General features: G+C 41.1%; 1 protein-coding gene across 3 annotated transcripts in view; it reads left to right on the plus strand.

Moving 5' to 3' along the window:
- The first annotated feature begins 3,824 nt into the window (after positions 1-3,824).
- The window catches only part of Ttc12 (tetratricopeptide repeat domain 12), a 46,421-nt gene continuing 29,888 nt past the window's right edge, over positions 3,825-20,357 (plus strand). The window contains exons 1-7 of one of the 3 annotated variants that reach the window (XM_047519272.1): positions 3,825-3,846; positions 5,548-5,620; positions 12,820-12,983; positions 13,551-13,572; positions 14,179-14,256; positions 15,031-15,152; positions 19,554-19,613. In XM_047519272.1, coding sequence (XP_047375228.1) covers positions 5,563-5,620; positions 12,820-12,983; positions 13,551-13,572; positions 14,179-14,256; positions 15,031-15,152; positions 19,554-19,613 — 504 coding nt within the window. In that variant the 5' untranslated portion in view covers positions 3,825-3,846; positions 5,548-5,562. Of the gene's footprint in view, positions 3,847-4,001; positions 4,079-4,276; positions 4,629-5,547; positions 5,621-12,819; positions 12,984-13,550; positions 13,573-14,178; positions 14,257-15,030; positions 15,153-19,553; positions 19,614-20,357 lie in introns of those variants that run through there. The other 2 variants (XM_047519270.1, XM_047519271.1) reach the window with 2 other exon arrangements.

Consider the following 20,357-nt stretch of genomic DNA (forward strand, 5'->3'; position numbering starts at 1 on the left):
AAAAAAGGAAAGGCATAAAAAAAGAAACTCCTCCTCTAGCATGCTGCCCAGAAGGGGTACTACCACTTCCATGAATACCTCACTGGCCACAGCTTAGTCATGAGTAAGAAAAGCTGGGAACACAGTTTGTTCTAGGTGCCTGTGCCTTGCTAAAACTGGATGGATCTGAGCAAGAGGAGACAAAAGTATTACAGGACAGTTACCAGTTTACTCAACCTCTACATTTGGATAACTCACAGGCATTGGAACTGAATATGGCAAATCTGAATTCATCTTATCTCCAAACCTGTTTCTCCTCCAATTTTTTCTATCTCATTCAATGGAGAACCCCAATCAAGCTCAAGTCAGAAACCCACTGTCATGGTCGGTACTTTCCTGGAGTCAGTTCTCCTTCCGAAATCCATCTCAAACTCATCTCCACTGCCAAGGCCCACAGTCAACAACCTCCTAACTTTTTCCCCAGTGTCCCTCTTGTCTGCTTCCAGATTAACCTCCACATTGTAGCCAGAATGAATCTCTAAGGAAAAAAAAAAATTGAGCATGTTATTCTTCTGCTAAAATTCCTCAAAGGCTGCCCGTGGCAGCGAGGAGAAAGACCCAACTCCTTCAATGGCTTTCAAAGGACCTAACGTGACCTGGTCCTGCTTCGACTTGCATCACTCAACTCTGTGAGCAGCAGTGTCTGTGGGTTCCTTCTCCCTGCCAGACTCCCTCCTGACTGCCCATGCTGTTCTCACTGCTTCTACCTCCTTTTGGACTGCCCAGTGACCACAAAATTAAGTCCCCTCCAGGCATCATCAAACACTCCCAAGGTTTGAGACTAAACTTTCTTTTATCATCATCATTATTATTATTTTGATTTATTGTACACAAATGGGGGTACAACCTTCATTTCTCTGGTTGTACACTAAGTAGAGTCACATTGTTTGTGTAATCATACATGTACACAGGGTAATGATGTTTGTCTCATTCTATTATCTTTCCTTCCCCCACTTCCTCCCCTCCCCATTCCTCATTTTCCTCTATATAATCCACCCTTCCTCCATTCTTGCCTTACCCACCCACTCTCTGTTATGTATCATCATCCACTTATCAGAGAAATCATTCGGCCTTTGGTTTATGGGGATTGGCTTATTTCACTTAGCATGATATTCTCCAACTCCATCCATTTACCTGCAAATGCCATAATTTTATTCTTCTTTATGGCTGAATAATATTCCATAGTGTATATATACCACAGTTGCTTTATCCATTCATCTATTGAAGGGCATCTAGGTTAGTTCCACAATCTAGCTATTGTAAATTGAGCTGCTATAAACATTGATGTGGCTGCATCACTGGAGTAGGCTTATTTTAAGTCCTTGGAAAGGCCAAGGAGTGGGATAGCTTGGTCAAATGGTGGTTCCATTCCAAGTTTTCTAAGACCAGACCAGATCACCAAAGCACAAGAAATAAAAGCAGGAATCAATAAATGGAATAGATTCAAACTAAAAAGCTTTTTCTCAGCAAAGGAAACAATCAACAATGTGAAGAGAAAGCCTATAGAGTGGGAGAAAATCTTTGTCCCATGCACTTCAGATAGAGCACTAATCTCCGGAATTTATAAAGAACTCAAAAAACTTTACACCAAGAATACAAATAACCCGATCGATAAATGGGCTAAGAAAATGAGCAGATTCTTCACAGAAGAAGATCTACAAGCAATCAACAGATATATGAAAAAATGTTCAACATCCCTAGTAAATAGAGAAATGCAAATCGAAACTACCCTAAGATTTCATTTTACCCCAATTAGAATGGCTATTTTCAAGAATACAGGCAACAAGAGGTGTTGGCGAGGATGTGGGGAAAAAGGTAGACTCTTACAAGGCTGGTGGGGTTGCAAATTGGTGCAGCCACTCTGGAAAGCAGTATGGAGACTACACTTTCATGGCACCCTTTGCTACTTTCACTTTCCATCCTTCTTATAATGCTAATCATGAGAATTTAAATGATTGTTTGTTGGCTTTTAACCTCCTTGGTTGATGTCTGGTGTCTCCACCACATCCCCAACTTTTAACAAACTCTCTGCACTTGCTCCTCAGTGTGGCCCCTAGTCCACAGAGGGTTGTCACTGCAGAAACTCAACTCCCAGGACTCAGACTGCATGTTAACATGATCCCCAGACAACTCCTATGCACAAAAGGTTCAAAGGCACTAGTCTACAGCATACTAACCACAGTAGTAGTAGTGATAGTTATGTTTACTGGGTGTTGATGATGCTCTGTATTAACTCTTCTATCCCTCACAGCAATCCTATGAGATGGTTGTCACTTAACAACCCAATTTTACAGGTGGAGAAACTAAAGCACAGAGATTAAGGAACTTGACAAAAGTCACACACCTAGTAGTGGTGGTAGAAGTAGTAGTAGTACTAGTAGTAGTAAAAGAGAGGCAAAAAGATCTCTAGTACCTGGAACAGTCAAAAGCACATGACATATACTTAACATTTTAAATAAATGCTATTAATTTGAGAGCTGAGATTTGAACCCAAGCAGACTGGTTCCAGAGTCCCTGCTCTTAACCATTCAGTATGTGAAGATTTTGGTCAAGTGCACCCCATAGGACTTGTATTGCATCTGGCATGCTGTGACATCCACATTTGATGAATGATTATGGCTGATTGGGTTGTATAGTAGAGTCAACATGGGCTGATCCCTCCGGAACCCAGGTAAAAGAGTTTGATGAAGAGAGTAGCAAAAATGAAAGGAATTAATTTGGAACTATCAGTTCCATAGTGACAAGAAACACCCTAAAGTTGGAGACTATGCCTTTGTGCACTCAAGGCCTCACAAGCCTGAGAGGAAAATGGAATGATATCACTAGTAATAACCAAAATGTCACTGGTTCTTGTCTCCATCAATTCCCACATGCTCTAAGTACCCCATATCTTTCTGGGATTTCCCAGAGTATATCTGATCAGTGCTTACCAACAACTTTGCTCCCGGCAGGCGCTGCAAGTCTGTTACTCTTAATGAGGCACTTTGGTCTCTTGGAGCAGCTTCTGTGACTGTACTGTGGGTACTCAGGTCCCATTACCTCCAGCTGCAGCTGATGTGCTAACAACTGTTGTGTTGTCAAAAGAGAATACCCCTGCCCTTCATGCCGTACACCATGGGGAGGTACTGCAACAGGACTGCATTTTTTCCAATGTTTTGTAGACATTTCAAGTAGTCCTTCTGTTCTCCATGGTGTTCAGGAATGCATGCTATGGCACCTAGGCCACAAGTCAGTATTGGGGGATCAGTGTTGGATCTAACCAACAATGTCTAGACCCCTCTGTTCTAGCAACTTCTGCCCCAGAAACTCCTCAGTCCCTATCAAACTGATTTCTGTAAAGTACCCACAAACTTGCCAAGAAGTCCCAAGTGATTCTAAGTATCAAACTTAAATTTTCCCCAAACCTGCTTTTCTCCCATAGTAACCTTATATGTTGAACTTTTGTTTCAATAAAACACTCTGGAATCTCTTTAAGGGTGCGTGCACGTATTCAGAGTGTGAATGAATGTGTCCATTATCTCTTTCTATCTTAATCCTGTGATTCTCTGGATGTTCACTACTACTATTTCCTATGCAAGAGGCTCCAGGCACTTAGCTATAAATCTTATGAGAAAGTGCCATTTCTCCATTTTATAGATGAGAAAACAGGATCAAAGAGATTGCACAACTGTCTGAAGATTACACATTTATTAATAAACAAAACCTATTCAAACACAAGGCAAATCTCTTCCAAAAGCATTGTGGACTTTAATCCTGTGGGTCAAAGATAGTAATGGAGTGAGACCGCTGTCCTCAGAAGGAAACAAGGTGAGAACTGGCGGGGCTTTAGAGACAGCACTTTGCTCTTTTCTCCAGCTCGCGTGAGCAACTTGGCCCCCAACTTGGCTTTGAACTTGGCATCCCGCTAGGAACTTGAGCGCGGCCCAGGCCCCGCCCCTGACCCCGCCCCGACCCCACCCCTGGACACGCCTTGCCACCGTCTAGGCCAGTCAATATCCGCCGGTAGCCGCCATTTCCTGTCCAACTTTGGGCGCCGCAAGTAAGTGCAATGGGGTGGCCCCGGGGTCTCTCTTGGGACCTGGGCCTGGCCTGGACTTCAGAGCTGAATGGAGGCCGCCAGTTTGGGCCCCAGCGGATGGGACGGCATCCGTTGCGGCTGGGACCTTCTTGGAGGGCACAGGACGGGTAGTCGCTGGGGAGTGGTTGCCGGGCAACGGGACGCGAGCGCGGGCACGCGCAGGCCAGTTGGTTAATGCAGAAGCACGCCACGCCTTTGCCCTCCCCGGGCGCGCGTTCAGCGGAAGGTGTGGCCTGACAGCTTGCGTCCTCGGACCCGTGCGCGGGAGCCGAGGGGCTGGTCGGTCCACGAGGTGCCGAGCCTGCTTTTTGACCCTTAGATCCTTGGACAAGTTAATTCGCATCACTCTGCCTCCGTTCCGAAAGAGTTTTAAATGTTTGAGCTGGGAAGAGTCCTAGCGATCGATCATTCGTCCAAGCCGCGCACACCCACTCCGTTTCACAGATAAGGACCTCACACTTGTCACCCATTGTGCACTTGGTGCTACACTAATCCCCAAGATGACTCCCAGGTTTGTATTACCGTTTCTGTAGCATGGACGAGGCTTCTGAGGCTCGGAGGAGTTGTGGCATTAGCCAAGATTGCACAACTTGTAACTTGTGGAGATAAGGACACAGACTCAGAGCAGATAACTCACAGCTTGTTCCTGGCAGAGTTCTACTTTGCAATTGTAGGTGTGTTACACTACTACATCGCTAAACCTGTGACTCAAAATCATCTGTATTTTAAGTGTACAGTCCTGGGCCCTAGCCCAGGTTTACTGAGAATCTGGCTAATGCTGAGGTATCTGCAAGCTTCTGTGATCTTTGTGGGGTGCAGATGAACCTTGGGTACCTCTGAGCACTCAAAACCTCGGTGAGGTAGTAAATGCAAAGTACCTTGGAGAGGATTTGAAAAGAGAGGCTGGTGCAACCTGGCATCATGTTCCAGTCCCTGAAGCCCTAGCTTCATTCTTCAGAAACAAGCCAGGAACATTAAGTATGTACATTTAAATGCAGATTGCACCATCTTTGGTTACCTGTTACACCACTAGGTCCAAACTTCTGACTCAGTGGGTCTGTCATGACCAGAAGCAGATATTAGTGTCCTGTGTCCCTGGTGGCCTCTCATGTGCTCTCCTAGTCTTCTTCACCCCAGGCCTCTGAATCATAGTGGTTGATGTTGGCTTTAGAGTAATTATTTGCACAGCAGTTTCCCTGGTAAAGGGAAGGCTGGCAGCTTTCTGGATGTATTGCCACAAATGAGTGTCCCTTGGACTTAAATAGCAGTCGGAGTGAAATGGATCACCCTGCTGTTATTCATGACATTTATTTATAAACACAAATATGTCCTAAACAATAATCACTTGGCTCTTGGTCTTAGAAGGCTAATAAACCTGACAGTTCTGTTTAGTGTTTTATTAATTTCATCATTTATCCTGCCTCCCTTAGGGATTCTGGTCTACAATGGCTGATGATCAAGAGAAAGATTTGCAGAAATTTCTCAAAAATGTGGATGAAATCAGTAAGTAACAGTAAATCATAAATGAATTAAATTCTGCTTTGGAGTGGTAGTATGGCTAAAGAGAAATGATTACTCTATGTTAGCTCCTGGGTTGCCTGTCAGATTTATGACTTAAGAAAAAAATGTAATTGAAGTTAAACAGAAAAGGTATTGAGAAATTTATATTATAGCCTCAGGCAGTATTTGCTGTTGTTAATTGGTAACATAGAAGCTGTTAACCTTCTGATTGGAATTCAAGCTGACAGCTCTCCTCCATATTTTTTTCCTTTTCTAGTCAAAAGGAGCTGCTCTTTCCCCATCACCAGTGAGCCCGTTTATCCTGGTTATCAAGGAGACCACTTAGGAGTGCCTTTGATCAGTCTGGGAGCCCTCCTCTTTTCAATAGAACCATTTCTATTTTTGAGCTACAGATGCAAAATGAAATGGTTTCCCTCAGGGTCCATCAAAGTACATGGATGACTTATGATTATCATCCACTTCTCTCTCCCTCTTGGCAAGAAGGCCCTTCCCCAACTTGAGGTAGAACCTCAGAAGGTGTAGTGTGGTCCCACATGTTGCACTCAAGAGAGTCTAAGCCAAAAGTTACCTCTTGAGACTTCAAGGGAACTTGTTCCAGGCTGGAAACAAACAAACCAACAAGGAAACAATCTGACATAGCAAATAGAAATACTGTAAAATGCTTCCAGCGGATTGTATGGGTACTAAGAATAAAATGATTTAAAAATAGTTTGGGTAACCTCAGACTGGCACATACTATTATGTTCTTTATGTCCTCATGGGCCGCTCCTCTGCTCATCCCTGAATCCATGAGTTCTGGCCTTGGCCCACTGCTCACCTGCCCTTCACATGGATTTAACTACCATCTGATTGCTGGTAAATTGCTACCCAGCCTTCTTTTTAGAGCCTCAGCCTGTAGGGTCACTACCCTGTCCATTGTGTCCAGAATTGGGGCATCACATCCCTTTCCCTTCTGCCTTCCTTCTCCACAGTGAACCCTGCTTCTCGTAACCCCCACTTCTGATCACAGTTGGTGGCATCACCACCTAGAAATCTGCCAGTCTGGCTGGACTCCTCCCACCTCTCCACCCACCTCCAGTCAGCCTTGACCTTTGGTTTCTTTGCCCAGCACCATCCTCTCCAACCCTCCCTTTGTTCTGGTTCCTCTCAGCAGACTTTCAACAACCCCCTAATTGTTGTTCCTGCCATCAGCCTTGTACTTCCCACAGAGTAATGTATCTAAAATGCAAATCTGGGCCAGACACTTCTCTGCTTGGATTCCTCTGCAGTCAAAATAAATTCCAAACTCTCATCAGGACCTCAGTCCTCACACGACCTTGTTCTTACCACTCTCATCTCTTCCTACCTCACACTTGAGCAACAGCATTTCCTCTGCTTCCCCTTCTTTCTTTGTCTAACTTTTATTCATACTGAGTATTCATCCAGGAATCATTTATACCAGTGTTATCCACTAGAACTTTCCATGATGATAGAAATGTCTGAAAATCTGCACTCTCCACTGTGGTTAACCACTAGCCACATGTGACTATTGAAGATCTGAAATGTGGCTTGTGTGACCGAAGAACTGAATTTCTAATTTTATTTCATTTTTAACAAATTTAAATGTATAGCCACATGTGTAGATTCTATACATTTATTTCTTGGGCTTTCACTATGTTGAGTATTGCTAAGCACTCTAGAGTACAGTAAAATAATTACTTTCCCTTTTTATATCTATAGTTTAATGAGGAAAACAGTAAGAAGTTTTGAGATGATATGTACAAAGAGATACATGCAAGGGTCCCAATTTAGAGGATAATGTTAGTTTGCTAGGGCTGTTGTATCAAAATACACAGGCTGCATGGCTTATACAATAGAACTGTATTTTTTCACTGTTCTGCAAACAAACTCCAAGAACAAAATGTTGGCAGGGTTGATTTTTCCTGAGTCCTGTTTGACTTGTAGACAGCCTTTTTTTGCTGGGGTTCATGTGGTCATCTCATTGTACATGTTCTTATAAGGACAGCAGTCATACTGGATCATGACCCTACCCTTTTGAACTAATTTAGTCACATCTTTAAGACCCTTTGTGCAAATATAGTTACATTGGGATTTAGGGCTTCACCCTAAATTTTTTTGATGGGGAGGAAGACACAGTTCACTCCATAGCAAAGATAAAATAAGGTTTGCCTGAAGATGTGAAATAACTGTCAGCAAAATCTGAAGAACAAGGAGGAGTTAGCCACTGGGGAGAGGATAGGAGTCTTCTAGATGGAAGTAAGAAGATAGGGAAGCTGGTAGTTGCAGAGTGTGGTGCTTCTTAGAAATGGAAGGAATATAAAGCCCCATGTAGCTAAAGAGAAGAAAGCAAGAAGAGAAAGGTCCCATCTGAGTGAGGAGAGACCAGCTAAGGAAGACCTTGGAAGCTGCTATAAGGAATTTGTTTAACAAGACCATTGGGAATCCTTTGAAGGGTTTGCTTAGAACTGGAGCATGATCAGATTTATACCTTAGAAAATGCTCTCCAGCCTTGGTGTGGAACGTGGGCGGGAGTGGAGAAGAAAACATACTAAGAGATGTGAGAAGGCTGTTACGGTACTGCAGGGAGAAGAAGTAGTGGCTGGGCTTGGAGTCAGCAGTGGGAATGGACATAGTAGACAAATTCGAGACGTGTTTAGAAGTTATAGTCTACACACTTTGGTGTTCACTGGCTGTGGGGCTAAGGGAGAATGAAGACTCAAAGGTGAGTTCTGAGAGTTGAATGACTCTCAGTGGAGATTGGGCCCTTTGCTGAGGAAGGGGCATTTGAATAGATTTAGAAGGAAAGAAGGATGGACATACTAGGTTTGATGAGTAGAATATCTCAGGGAAGCTGTTCAGAGGAAAACTGGCTTTGTTAGTCTGAGTCTAGAAGAGACATGCCTGAACTTAAAGACACAGAAAAGTTAAACCTTAAAAATGGAAAAATGCTATATAAAAGAAAACAGATGTTGAATATTAATATCAGACAAAAAGACTTTTTAAAGCAAAGGCCATACTTAATTTTTTTTTAGCTTTAGTAAGGATTAAGTAACAAAATTATGTGTAAATATGATGTACAGCATGGTGTTTTGATGTCCATATGTGTTGTAAAGTGATTAATCCAAGCTAATTTAACCTATTTATCACTTCATATACTCATCATTTTTCCTTGGTTGAGAGCATTTAAGATCTACCCCCTTAGCAGTTTTCAAGTATACAGTACATTGTTGTCAACTATAGTCCGCATGCTGAATAGTGAAGCTGCAGAACATTCTCCCATCTGACTAGAACTTTGTACCGTTTGACCAACATCTCCCTGTTCTTTCCACCCCCAGCCTCTGATAAACATCTTTTTATTCTGCTTCTGAATTAAATTTTTTTAGATCCTACATATAAGTAAGATCATACAGTTCTTTTCTTCCTGTGTCTGGCATAATTCATTTAACATTATGATCTCTAGTTCCATCCATGTTGTCCCAAATCACAAGATTTTCTTCCTTTTTCAGGCTGAATAGTATACATAAACCTATGTAGATTTCTCAACATAATAATTTCAGTTCCTTTGGTTATATTTCCAAAAATAAGATTTTTGGATCAGAGGCTAGTTCTATTTTTAAATTTTTAGTTTCAAGAAAGACTTCAGTTACAATGCCAAAATAAGCCTATCAAATATATGCAAGGTCTCTATGGAGAAAATTACAGAATTTAATTGAAACAGATCCCAGTGGTCAAAGCTGGAACAATTTGAGCAACAAAATCAACATTGTATTTGGTTATCATCCAAAGTATAGAATTAATATCCATGAGTCCCTACCGATATATATATATAACTGAATAAATAAATAACTAAATGAGTAAGGCAAATCTCCCATCTAGATGAATTCCAAATAATTTATGTAGATAATCCTCCTTCAAAGAGGTGGAGCATAACTCCCTCCCTTCCATAAATACAAATGAGATACATATAGTGACTTGCTTCTGAAGACTACAGTCTGGCAAGGAATGTGGAAAAGTAACTTTACAGTGGGAAAGAGCAAACAATAATAATAAGTAATCCAGGTTAGCATGATAAATCATGTTGATAGCAGGTACCCTGGATATGATGTGCTTTGGTCTTTCTTTCTACATCCTGTGATCCTAGTCTAACCACAAGAACCATGTATGATAAACCCAAATTGAAATACACTCTACAAACTGCCTGACTAGCACTTCTGAAACTATCAAGGTCATCAAGAACAAGGAAAATTTAATAAATTGTCATGACCCCAAGAAGCCTGAGACGTGACTGAATGTAATGTGTTACATGGACATGGTTCTGGAACCGAAAAAGACAGGAAAGAGAAACTACTGAAATTAGAATAAAATGTGGAGTTTAGTTTATAAAAATTTTAATTAAAAGACAAAATAATATCTACATAAAGGGAGGCATTTTTATCATGAATGGGAAGATTCGTTTGGTAAAGATACCAGTTCTCCTCAAATTATTTCATACAGTCAATACAGTTGAGATCAACACCCCCAAAGTGGTTTATGCTAAAATTCAACAAGATGATTCCACAGTTCATATGGAAGAATAAAGGACCAAGAAAAATCAAGGAAATTCTGTAGGAAAAAAAGGAGGGAGAACTCTCCCTATCCACAGTTCAAGATTAGTATTAAGCTACAGTGATTACTGCATGGAGGTTTAGGTGCTGGAAAAACAAGCAGTTCAGTGAAAAGGAATGAAGAGCCTAGAGCAGATAGACAGAATGACAAGGACAAGACACATCAGTGGGGAGAACAGGACCCTCCACAGAGGGTGTGCCCACCGTACACAGAAATCAACTCCAGGTGGATCAGAAACATTAATGAGAAAAATAAGCCTTTAAAAAGAAGAGACCACATTTGTAATCTTAATGGCACAAAAAGCATAAATCATAAAGGAAGAGATTGGTGTATTTAGCATACTAAAATTAAAAGGAAAATCTCTTTGACAAAGGTTTCATAAAAACAAAAGGCAGATCAAACCAAAGGAGAAAATGTTTACAAATCCATGAAACCATTTTAGAATATATCAAGAATTATATAAAGTCATGCAAAAGGGGCAAATGACCAGAAGAAAATTGGCCAAGAATAGGAACAGATACTTCACAGAAGAGGCTGTCCAAATGGCCTGCAAATCAATAAGATACTTAATCCCAGTCATATTCAGCAAAATACAAATTAATGAGATACCTTTACCATTGTACATTGCTGTAGGAGTAAAAATTACAGTAAGCTATATCTTAATATATAACATGTGCACAAGGTAATATACATACAGGCATGCTCTATTTACTGAAGCAAAAAATAACCTGGATGACCATTAATAAGAGTGGGTCAGGTATGGTACATACAGTGATTAATGTGAATCACCTGGAACCATATGCCTCAGGAACAAATCTCTAAAGCATATTAAAAGATAAAGTAGGTAGCAGAAGAATACACATTTTGCAAAGTTGTTTATTAAAAAGTTTAAACACACACATATCAGATACTCTAGTGGATTGGGAAAATGGCCATGAATTCCTTTCTTCCCATCAAGGATGGAGTCCTGGATTGGCCATGTGACTTGTTTAGCCAAAGTAATATCTACAAACGTGACACAAGCAGAAACCCAAAAAGCACAAACATTGGGTCTTGCTTTCTGGAAACTCTTGGATATCCCTGCTGGGATGAGATACACTTTCCCTCATCGCTCCTATTGCTCCAGCCAAAGCCAGCCAAGTTTCCCAAGTAGAGCTACTTAGATGACTGATAGCTCATATCAGCCCAGCTTAAACTAGAACTAACAGGTAAGTCCAACTCAAATGACTGACCTAGAGAATTGGAAACTAAATAAAGCTAGATAAATAGTGTTTTTAAGTCAATAAATTTGGGGATGGTGTGTTTTACAGCACAAACTCAGTGATACAAATATTAGACACTAAAACATGCTGGAGAAAGGATCTGTATTAACTAATAGATGGTGTGGAAAAAAAGTACCTTATTTTATGAATATTTGAAGTAATTTACAACTAAAATTTGCAGCAAGTTTCCTTGGAGAGTCAGTGGGAAATGAAGAACTAGTAATGGGAAAATACCTAAATTTATCTGTGAACAGAGGAGACAGGGCATGGGAGAGATTTAAAGTGTGTAGACACCTTTAGGGGGAAGCTGATTGACTGGGTTGGAAGTATTGCTGAGGTGGGATAATTAATTGGTGATGCAGCATTCCCATTTATGTTAAACATGATGGGATGGGATCAGGATGGTGGAATCCTGAGCACAAGATGAGTGATAAACCTCGTACAGGAGGAAGGACACCTTTTTCTTGTGGTTGGAAGGGTGAATAGACAAAGATGTAGGCAGTTTTATAGTTTTGCTGACAGGAAGTTGAAAGACTTTCAGATGTCAGCCCTTTCCTCTCTGAATAAATAAGTAAGATCGTCTGTTTGGAATGGTCAGGTTTGGAGTGCAGAAAACTTGAAAGTCTTTGGGGAATAGTAGAATGACTTGCCTAGAATTGCATAATAGGATTGGTGAGCATCACTGAAGGTCCAGTTGAGTTGGGACCAGTTCTCCCAGGCATCTTTCTTTCTCTGTAAGTATTCAGCATCCCTAACAAAGGCTGAGAGAGGTGGATTCTTGGATTCATCTAGAGTTGGAACTTTATCTGTTAAGTGAGGTGGGAGGGCAGGATGGCTGCCAGCAGATGGACCTGGAACCTGAGCTGGGGAGGCAGTACAATGAAGACAGGGGGAGTTAAGGGATATTGTTTTGTGATCTCAGAGCTGCCTGTACCTTACATGTTTGTCTCCCACACAAGATCATAAGCTCTTTAAAAACAGGATATTTTTATTCATCATTGTTATCTGCAGCATTCAGCGTAATATTTAACTCTGAATAAGATCTCCAAAAATTATTGTTGAATTGAATAACAACTTAAAACTCTGTTCCTTGAATTCCAGAGTTAAATTCTTTTGTAGTTTTTTTTCCAGGCAAAACAAATCCTGTTCTTAATTGTTTCATATTGGTTCTAATTGCTCTATTTTGGCTTTCTATTGCCTTGTTTTCCTTCTTTAGCTTCTCCCCCATTAATTTTGTACACTATCCTTCTAATGAATGGAGTCTTTCCTTTTGAAGACCTCTTTTGATTGATTCACATCTGATTTCTCCTCTAGCTACTTTAATTCAGGAGATGAATTCTGATGACCCGGTTGTACAACAGAAAGCTGTCCTCGAGACAGAGAAGAGACTGCTGCTTATGGAGGAACACCGAGAGGAGGATGGGTGCAGAACCACCTTGAACAAGACCACGATCAGTCCTCCACAAGCTCTTGCAGAGGTTTCTTTTTCTATTGCAGATTTATATAAGTAGGTACAGCAGGAAGACCTGCACTGAGCAGTCATTTAATTTCAAGCTGTCTGGTGAAACTGAAATAGTCTCTTGTTTCTTAGATTCACTGGATTCATTTTCTACAAGAAAGTATAAACTCTGATTTCCCCCCCCCCTTGGTCTTTCTGGTTCATTTATGAACAACCTTTGGGTTTGTTTTAATGGGAATTTGGCTTCTACCCCCTCAGCATATGTGCCATATTTAAGCTGTACTGTTAAGGTAATAAATTTTACTAATTCATATTTCCAACTCATGAAGCCACCAATGGAGTCCCTTAACCTGGACAGCCTTGCTTTTGCAGACTGAACCCCATATCAATTGTATCCACAACCAAATCTCCTGATTTAAAGCATGCTCCCTAAATTTTGAACCCTTCTGTATTAGTGGTTAAAGGAAATGACTTGTCTCCTCATTTGTAATTGATTTGCCTTCTTGGTTTGTAGTTTGTATACATATAAATCAGAGTAGTTTTTGAAATTTGTTTCTTTGTTTTCATGAAAACCTGTGTCTCACAGAATGCAGATGAATTAAGTCCAGGTAAGGACAGCATCTCTTTTCCCAATGTGTACTGTTTATTTAGGATCATTTTTTTATTGATTATAACTTCCAGACCCTTAAATTATAGCATCTAGGCCTACAAACAACCCATGAACAAACTCCACTGATCACACAATTCTGCTAGTGGTCAGAGGGAAAAATGCTCAGAGGCTTCTCTGGATTTTCTCCTGGTCATTCTTTTGTAAACTGACTTCAGTTATTATGCATCATCCAATTTACTCTTAGGGAATCTAGATATTTTCTCTCTTGCTCATCTCCACAGCTCATTATGCTAAATGGAACAAAAAATTGCCTCTCTTCAAAGAAAAAAATCTTTTAAAAGACATAATTCAAATTTGAAGCATAGTCATAGCCATCATGTATAATAATACATCACACAGATTACCATTTAATGTCAAATTAAGAAAATGTCATTTTAGTTGCCTCAGAATTATGTGTGTGTATGTGTGTGCCTGTGCCTACGTGCGTGTGCATGAGAAATGTGGCTGTAAAACTCTAAAGTAGCTCTCTTTGGCATTAGAGTTAAAGAACTGATTATAGTATTTGGGTTTTTCTTTTGGCTGTTTGAAATTACTCTGCCATCAGAGGCCTTCTTGGCATCTGTGGAGAAGGATGCGAAGGAGCGAGCTAAGAGAAGAAGGGAAAACCAAGTCTTAGCAGATGGTAATTATCAGTCCTTACTTTTCATTGCTGGGTGATTCAAGCTGGAAAGAGCATGTGAGAGTCTGTATGCTGATGTGTGAGGACATTTAAAGTTCCAGGCAGTGGGTTCCTCGTGGGCCTGTGGCAGTGGGACCTGACCAGGCAGAAGTTACTGGGGATGTGTTCTCTGCTCCTGCATCCATGCACAACGAGTAGGATACAGCCTCAGTCGGCCTCCACAGTCAGCCCACCTCCAAAGGTGTATGGGCTTAGAGGATCAGATTCCTAAAGAGTGCTTGGAAAGTAGGGAGCAAAGAGAGTGAGGCTCTACCAGCTTGCCTGAGATATAGACGAAGTCAGAAAGAAAAACGAAATGGGAAAACAAAATTGTGAGAAAGGAGAGGAGAAATAAAGGAAAAGAAAGGCACATGTTATGTGTTTTGGGGGTGAGAGACTTTGCCAGAGGTGCTTTCAGTATCTTATGCCACCAGTGGTGTATGTGCCGTGGATCTGCATGATTCCATATTTGTTAGAACACTAACTAAAGACCCTGTTTATGAGATGTTGGTCTCTGTAACAAGATTGGAGTGGTTCTGAGCCTTGATGCAGAAACAGTCACTTTCTCTGGAATCTACTTAAAAGTCTTAGAAAAAATAAAGAAGGTAATCCTGAAATAGGTGCAGAAATAAGTGCCTTTGGGTCAGCTAAGACCTTCAGAGTGGAATTGGGAAATGAAGTCTAGAAGAAGTTTCTAATGTACAGTGAGAGCTCAGTTGATGACTGTTGTTCTTATAGCCCTAAAAGAAGAGGGGAATGAAGCCTTCGTCAAAGGTGACTATGAAACGGCTGTCCTGCGCTATAGCCAGGGCTTGGAGAAGCTGAAGGACATGAAAGTGCTGTACACCAACCGAGCCCAGGTCAGTGAGCTGTGGGTTTACCCAGGGGTTTTCTTGGGGCTCTCAGGGAGTGGTTGCCACTGCATTTGAAAAACAGATGAAGACAAGACTAGATGGTATCCCTGCTGGACTGGCAAATGTTTACCAACTGGCCCTTGATTTGTATGTGGTGTGCACCAGTTTCCATGTTATAAATGCCACAATCTGTCTTCAAGCTGCTGATGGGCGGTTACTGGAGGAGGAGGACTGGGAGGAGCTGTACAGCGTCGCGACATCAGCTCCCTCCATAGAGTACGTCCTCCACGGCACATCCCCAAGGATGACCAGGGGCTTTCCATGTGGATAGAGGAGAAAACCAGTGGAATGAAATAACCTGTGAGACCTTGTAATTCTGCCACCACTCAATTCGACCAGCCTCCTCTTTTGGTGGCAGTCTTAACTCCTAAAAGCTACTTCCCTGTGACTGTCTTATTCATCATAGCTATCCCTCTTTAAGATTAAGGTCTTGTGACTGAAGTAAACTGGGTAGCTGATGGAACTAGAGCCAGTTTCTCAGAAATTTGAAGTTTCTGAAAACCCTTTCACCTCAGATTTGTATCATAGGGGTTCTCAGTTTCTCGGAACACCAGGTAAAAACCATCACTGGTATTCATTTTCTGCTACTTAATGAAGGGACAAAGCTGATGGCTCTCAGCTGAAGCAAGAATGTCACCTGTGACCTCATCTTTGAAAAGTAGTTGAGTTTTTATGTGGGTAGAGGTCTCCTTGTTCAAACCTTAAAAACTGGCAGATTGATGGGCATGATTATCTGATTGTTAGGACCTGTCAGCAAGGACCTGTGCGAAATGCGCTTAATGCCGTGTCATGGACCAGAGGGAGAGTCTGCAGCAGAGTCCCTGTCAGCTCCAATCTCTATGACTCATGATTAAATGTCTGGCTGGGGTACGTTGAGGAAGTGTATCGAAAGCAAGACCCAGGACATTGGGAGGCCAGAGTCTAGGGAGTGACACTGATTTAATGGGGAGTAGATCCAAGCTCAGTGCAACCTCATTAGTTTAGTGGCTTGAATACATCCCACTGGAGTCGAGGTGTCATTTATCTATCTCCGTTGGTGGAGAGAACTTGTTATAAGGAAGTAAACTGATAAATAAGGTGACCTGAGGCCGATTTGGTAGTTTACATTTTATCACCCTATCACTCTAACTAGATTGCAAATATAAATCTTTTGAAGGCAAAGCTGCCATATCTTTTCCCCCAATGCTCTGTTTATAATGCACATCCCCTAAATTCTTACTGAGTTACATAACATTGGAAGCATATTAAGTCCATTTAAGGAATTAAGTTTCTGTTGATGATTCAGAAGAATCATTTAAAGGTAAGCAATTAGTATAATAATTACATTTCCTTCTTATTTATCACCAGTTTGGCCCCTAAAAGCATCTACCTACTGATGCTTGTTCAGTCTTGTTGCTCTGAAGTGATTCAAAAGCAATAAAATTGAATTGTTTTTAAAATGTTATGTAATTCAGACATATCTAATTCAGACTGCCCTAATTCATCTAAATTAGTTACATTTTTACTGTACTCAATTTTAAAGTTTTTTTTCATTAGTTCTGAAGAATTACATTAAGAGTGAATGTGGATAAATATAAGCAAATGCAATGAAAAGCTTTGGGAAAGTAATTTCTCCCAGCTCTCTCAAAGAGAAAGCTTATTCAGAGACAAACACAAAATGTGTTGCCTAGTATTAGGAATCTTTGAACCATTGACTATTTTTAAAATGCCTCCCCTGTTTGCATGCAGGGCTAGAAAACACTTAATAAGGACCCTGCAAATTGAATGTTACTTGCTAAAGAAAAAAAAGCTACCCTTTCATTGCTTTGTTTTTCTTCTGAAGCTAATGTTATGATCAATAGATTGCTGGGGTGATTTAGATAAATCTAGAGTTTAATTGCCATTTGGCAAAAGTTGTTCTTAAAATGTGGAAAAGCTAAAGACAATGGAAAAGTTACAGGGTGTTGAATCCAAGTCTTAAAAAAAAAGAAGAAAAAGTAAAAGGCTGTATTGTGAAATTGTTGAAGCCCTGCGAGACTTTCTCAGGGTATGTGTGTATCCTTAATCTGACTTTCTCAGGGTCTGTGTGTATCCTTAATCTGACTTTCTCAGGGTCTGTGTGTATCCTTAATCTGACTTTCTCAGGGTCTGTGTGTATCCTTAATCTGACTTTCTCAGGGTCTGTGTGTAGCCTTAATCTGTGTCGTAGAGTCATGGCTACAGTTGTCTAGAACGATGCTAAACTCCTCCTCACATCCTCTAGCTTTCAAATGCAACCTAAGACCAGAGGCAAAGGATGATGTTTCACAGAGCAGGCAAGCTCAAAGAGTTGTCTTCTTCAGTTAGCACAGAGCCTGAGCTAATGAAGGAACAGCATTATAGCTTCCGTTCTATGGCAGTGAAAGCCATACTGTAGAAATTCATTAGCTGATTGTTACCTGCTCCTTCCTCGCTTTGGCTGAATGCTTAGATTCTCCCTGAGTTCCAGCCCTGACCCCATAATTGGCTTGTCCATGTAAATATCTCATCTTATGGTTAAGAACATCGCAGTTCCTTGGTGCAGTTTTGGTCATGGACAAGCCTATTTGTGTTGGCTCTATTACTGGTGACTGATATGACTGATAGAAAATCTATTTGTCCTTTAGATGCTTGGTTTTCCTTTCTTATATGGGGTGATTATTGTTACGTCTTAGGGAATTCCCAAAAAGTGTTTAAAATCTCTGTAGTATTTCTCGATAAGAATTTATTGGCCACCCTCTGTGACCAGTAATTAGCTTATAGTAGTCATTGTGCTTATCTTGAAACAATCTTTCATTTTTTTATTTGCCTCTAGTTCTGGGCACTTTAACTGATCTAAATCCTCAAGTTGGTTTAGTTTAAGTTGATTCAAATTCTAAGTTAATTCTTAATTGTCAAGATTTTCTCCAATTTCAGAAAATTCCAAAAGAGTTCCCAGACATTTGAACTGAGGGTTAATGGTACTGGGTTCTTAAATGCCAGCTTATTTCCTGTATTTCTTCCTTCCTGGTAGACTAATAAGGACAGAGCAGAATGTTTTCCTTATTAATTTTTGGTAACAGCATTACTGAGATACAATTCACCTACTGTATAATTCACCCATTTGAAGTGCACAATTACTGGCTTTTAGTATAATCACAGAGTTGTGCAGACTAACAGTCAATGCTTGAACATTTTCTCATCTCTAAAGGAAACTCCACACTCTTTAGCTATTACTCTCTCCTCTTTCCCAAAATCTCCCCCTGGTCCCCAGCCCTAGGCAACCACTAATCTGCTTTCTATCTCCATACATTTGCCTACTATGACCATTTCATATAAATGGAATCATATATTATTTATATTTTTGTGACTGACTTCTTTCACTTAGTATGCAGTTCTCAAGGTTCATTCACATTAGTATCAGTTCTTTATTCCTTTCTATAGCTGAATTATTTTTTCCATTGTATATAGGTATACAATATTTTATCCTTAAGTTCATGGACACGTGGATTCTTTGTACTTTTTGATTATTATGAATAGTTCTGCTTTGAGCATTCATGTACAAGTTTTTATGTGCATGTATGTTTACAGTCTTCTTGGAATATTCCTGGAAGTGAAATTGCTGAGTCATGTGGTAACTCTGTAGCTAACCTTTGGAGGAACTGCCAGGCTCTTCCAAAGGGACTACAGCATTTTGTATTCCTCCCAGCAGTTCCAGTTTTTCCGCATCCTTTCCAACACTTGTTACGATCTACCTTTTTGATTCCCTTTATTGTATGGTGTCCTGGAACATTCACAAGCAGGGTAGACTCCAGAGAATGCTCTTCCTTTGTAGCTGTGGTTATTGTGGTGGACATTTTCTGTTTGCGCCTCCCAATCCTTCTTTGCCCTGCTCTGTGATGTGGGGTTGGCCTGTGTGGACTGGTGCCTTGGCTTCCCAGCCCCCTAGTTTCCATCTAGGTTCAACCAATAAGATCAGAAGGCAGGAGGAACGTGAGATGGGGGCACTTATTCTGGCTTTTAGCTCCAATAAAGTTGTCAGCTCATGTCAGGCAGCTCATTTCACACAGGTGTTCTCTCCTGTTTTCCACATCGCTCCCTCTTTCTGCCTCATCAGTTCCAGCTGTGGTGGCGGCTGCTCACTGCTAGCCCAGGTTCTGTAACACCCCTTGCCAGTTCCCCTGAGCCCTGCCCTCGCCTTGCAGGTAGTCCTTGTAACAAACTCCTTGCCTGCCCAGTATTTCCTGCTGGGACCTGCCTGACGCAGGGAGCATCAGTTACTCCTCACCACCCACCCTTCTCTTTCTGGGTTGGCTAAAGCCTGCTTGATGCAGAGTTGTGTGTGAATCTCAGCTCTTTGTGTCTTTTCAGGCTTATATAAAACTTGGAGATTACCAGAAGGCACTGGTGGACTGTGACTGGGCTCTGAAGGTAAGAGAATATTGCTTTTACCACATGATGGTGTTGGGCTTGCTGGGCCAGATGTCAGTCCTGAAATGAGTAGAAGGGAGCTGCCAGTGCACGATGCTGCAGACAGAGCCTCAGTTTCCCGACCTATAAGGTGGGATGGAATAGAATGGTTGCCAGGGTCCTGATAATGCACCTGAAGCACCTGGCTCCTATTAAGCACTCCAGAAAAGCTACTTCGTTATTGGTTTTTCAAGGTTTTATATTTCGCAGCTCTTTCTTTCCCGTGTCATCGATGCTTTGCCCCGTGCCTTGGTGGAAATGCCTCCTCTCTGGAGCCATGGAGCTTGTTTCTGCAGTATTGCCATTCTTCCTCATCAGCTTGTGCTGTTCCCCTCCAGCCCTAATAATTTAGAACTCTAGCATCCTCTCTTTGTAGAGGAATAATCAGAAGAATTCTTGTCGTTGACTTCATTCAGGCCTTAGGCAGTACATGGTATTCCCTCTGAAATCTGCCAAAATAATCAAAGGTGCAGAGAAGTAAGGAATGTTCATTTTTAAAATGGCATGATCACTTCTTGGTCAGTTCGGATGACTAAATATTTAAGTAACCCTTTATCTGAATTCCTGTTACTCTCTCACAGGTGGCTTGAACTAAATAACCAAACTAGCACTTTTCAGATTTCTGTACAGAAGTGCTGCTGACAGCAGAGGAGAATGAACTTGAGTCCCTGGAGGATCTAGAAACAAGAAGCATTTCTTTTAAGT

The sequence above is a fragment of the Sciurus carolinensis genome, chromosome 11 (assembly GCF_902686445.1).
Source record: "Sciurus carolinensis chromosome 11, mSciCar1.2, whole genome shotgun sequence".
NCBI classification, from domain to species: domain Eukaryota; kingdom Metazoa; phylum Chordata; class Mammalia; order Rodentia; family Sciuridae; genus Sciurus; species Sciurus carolinensis.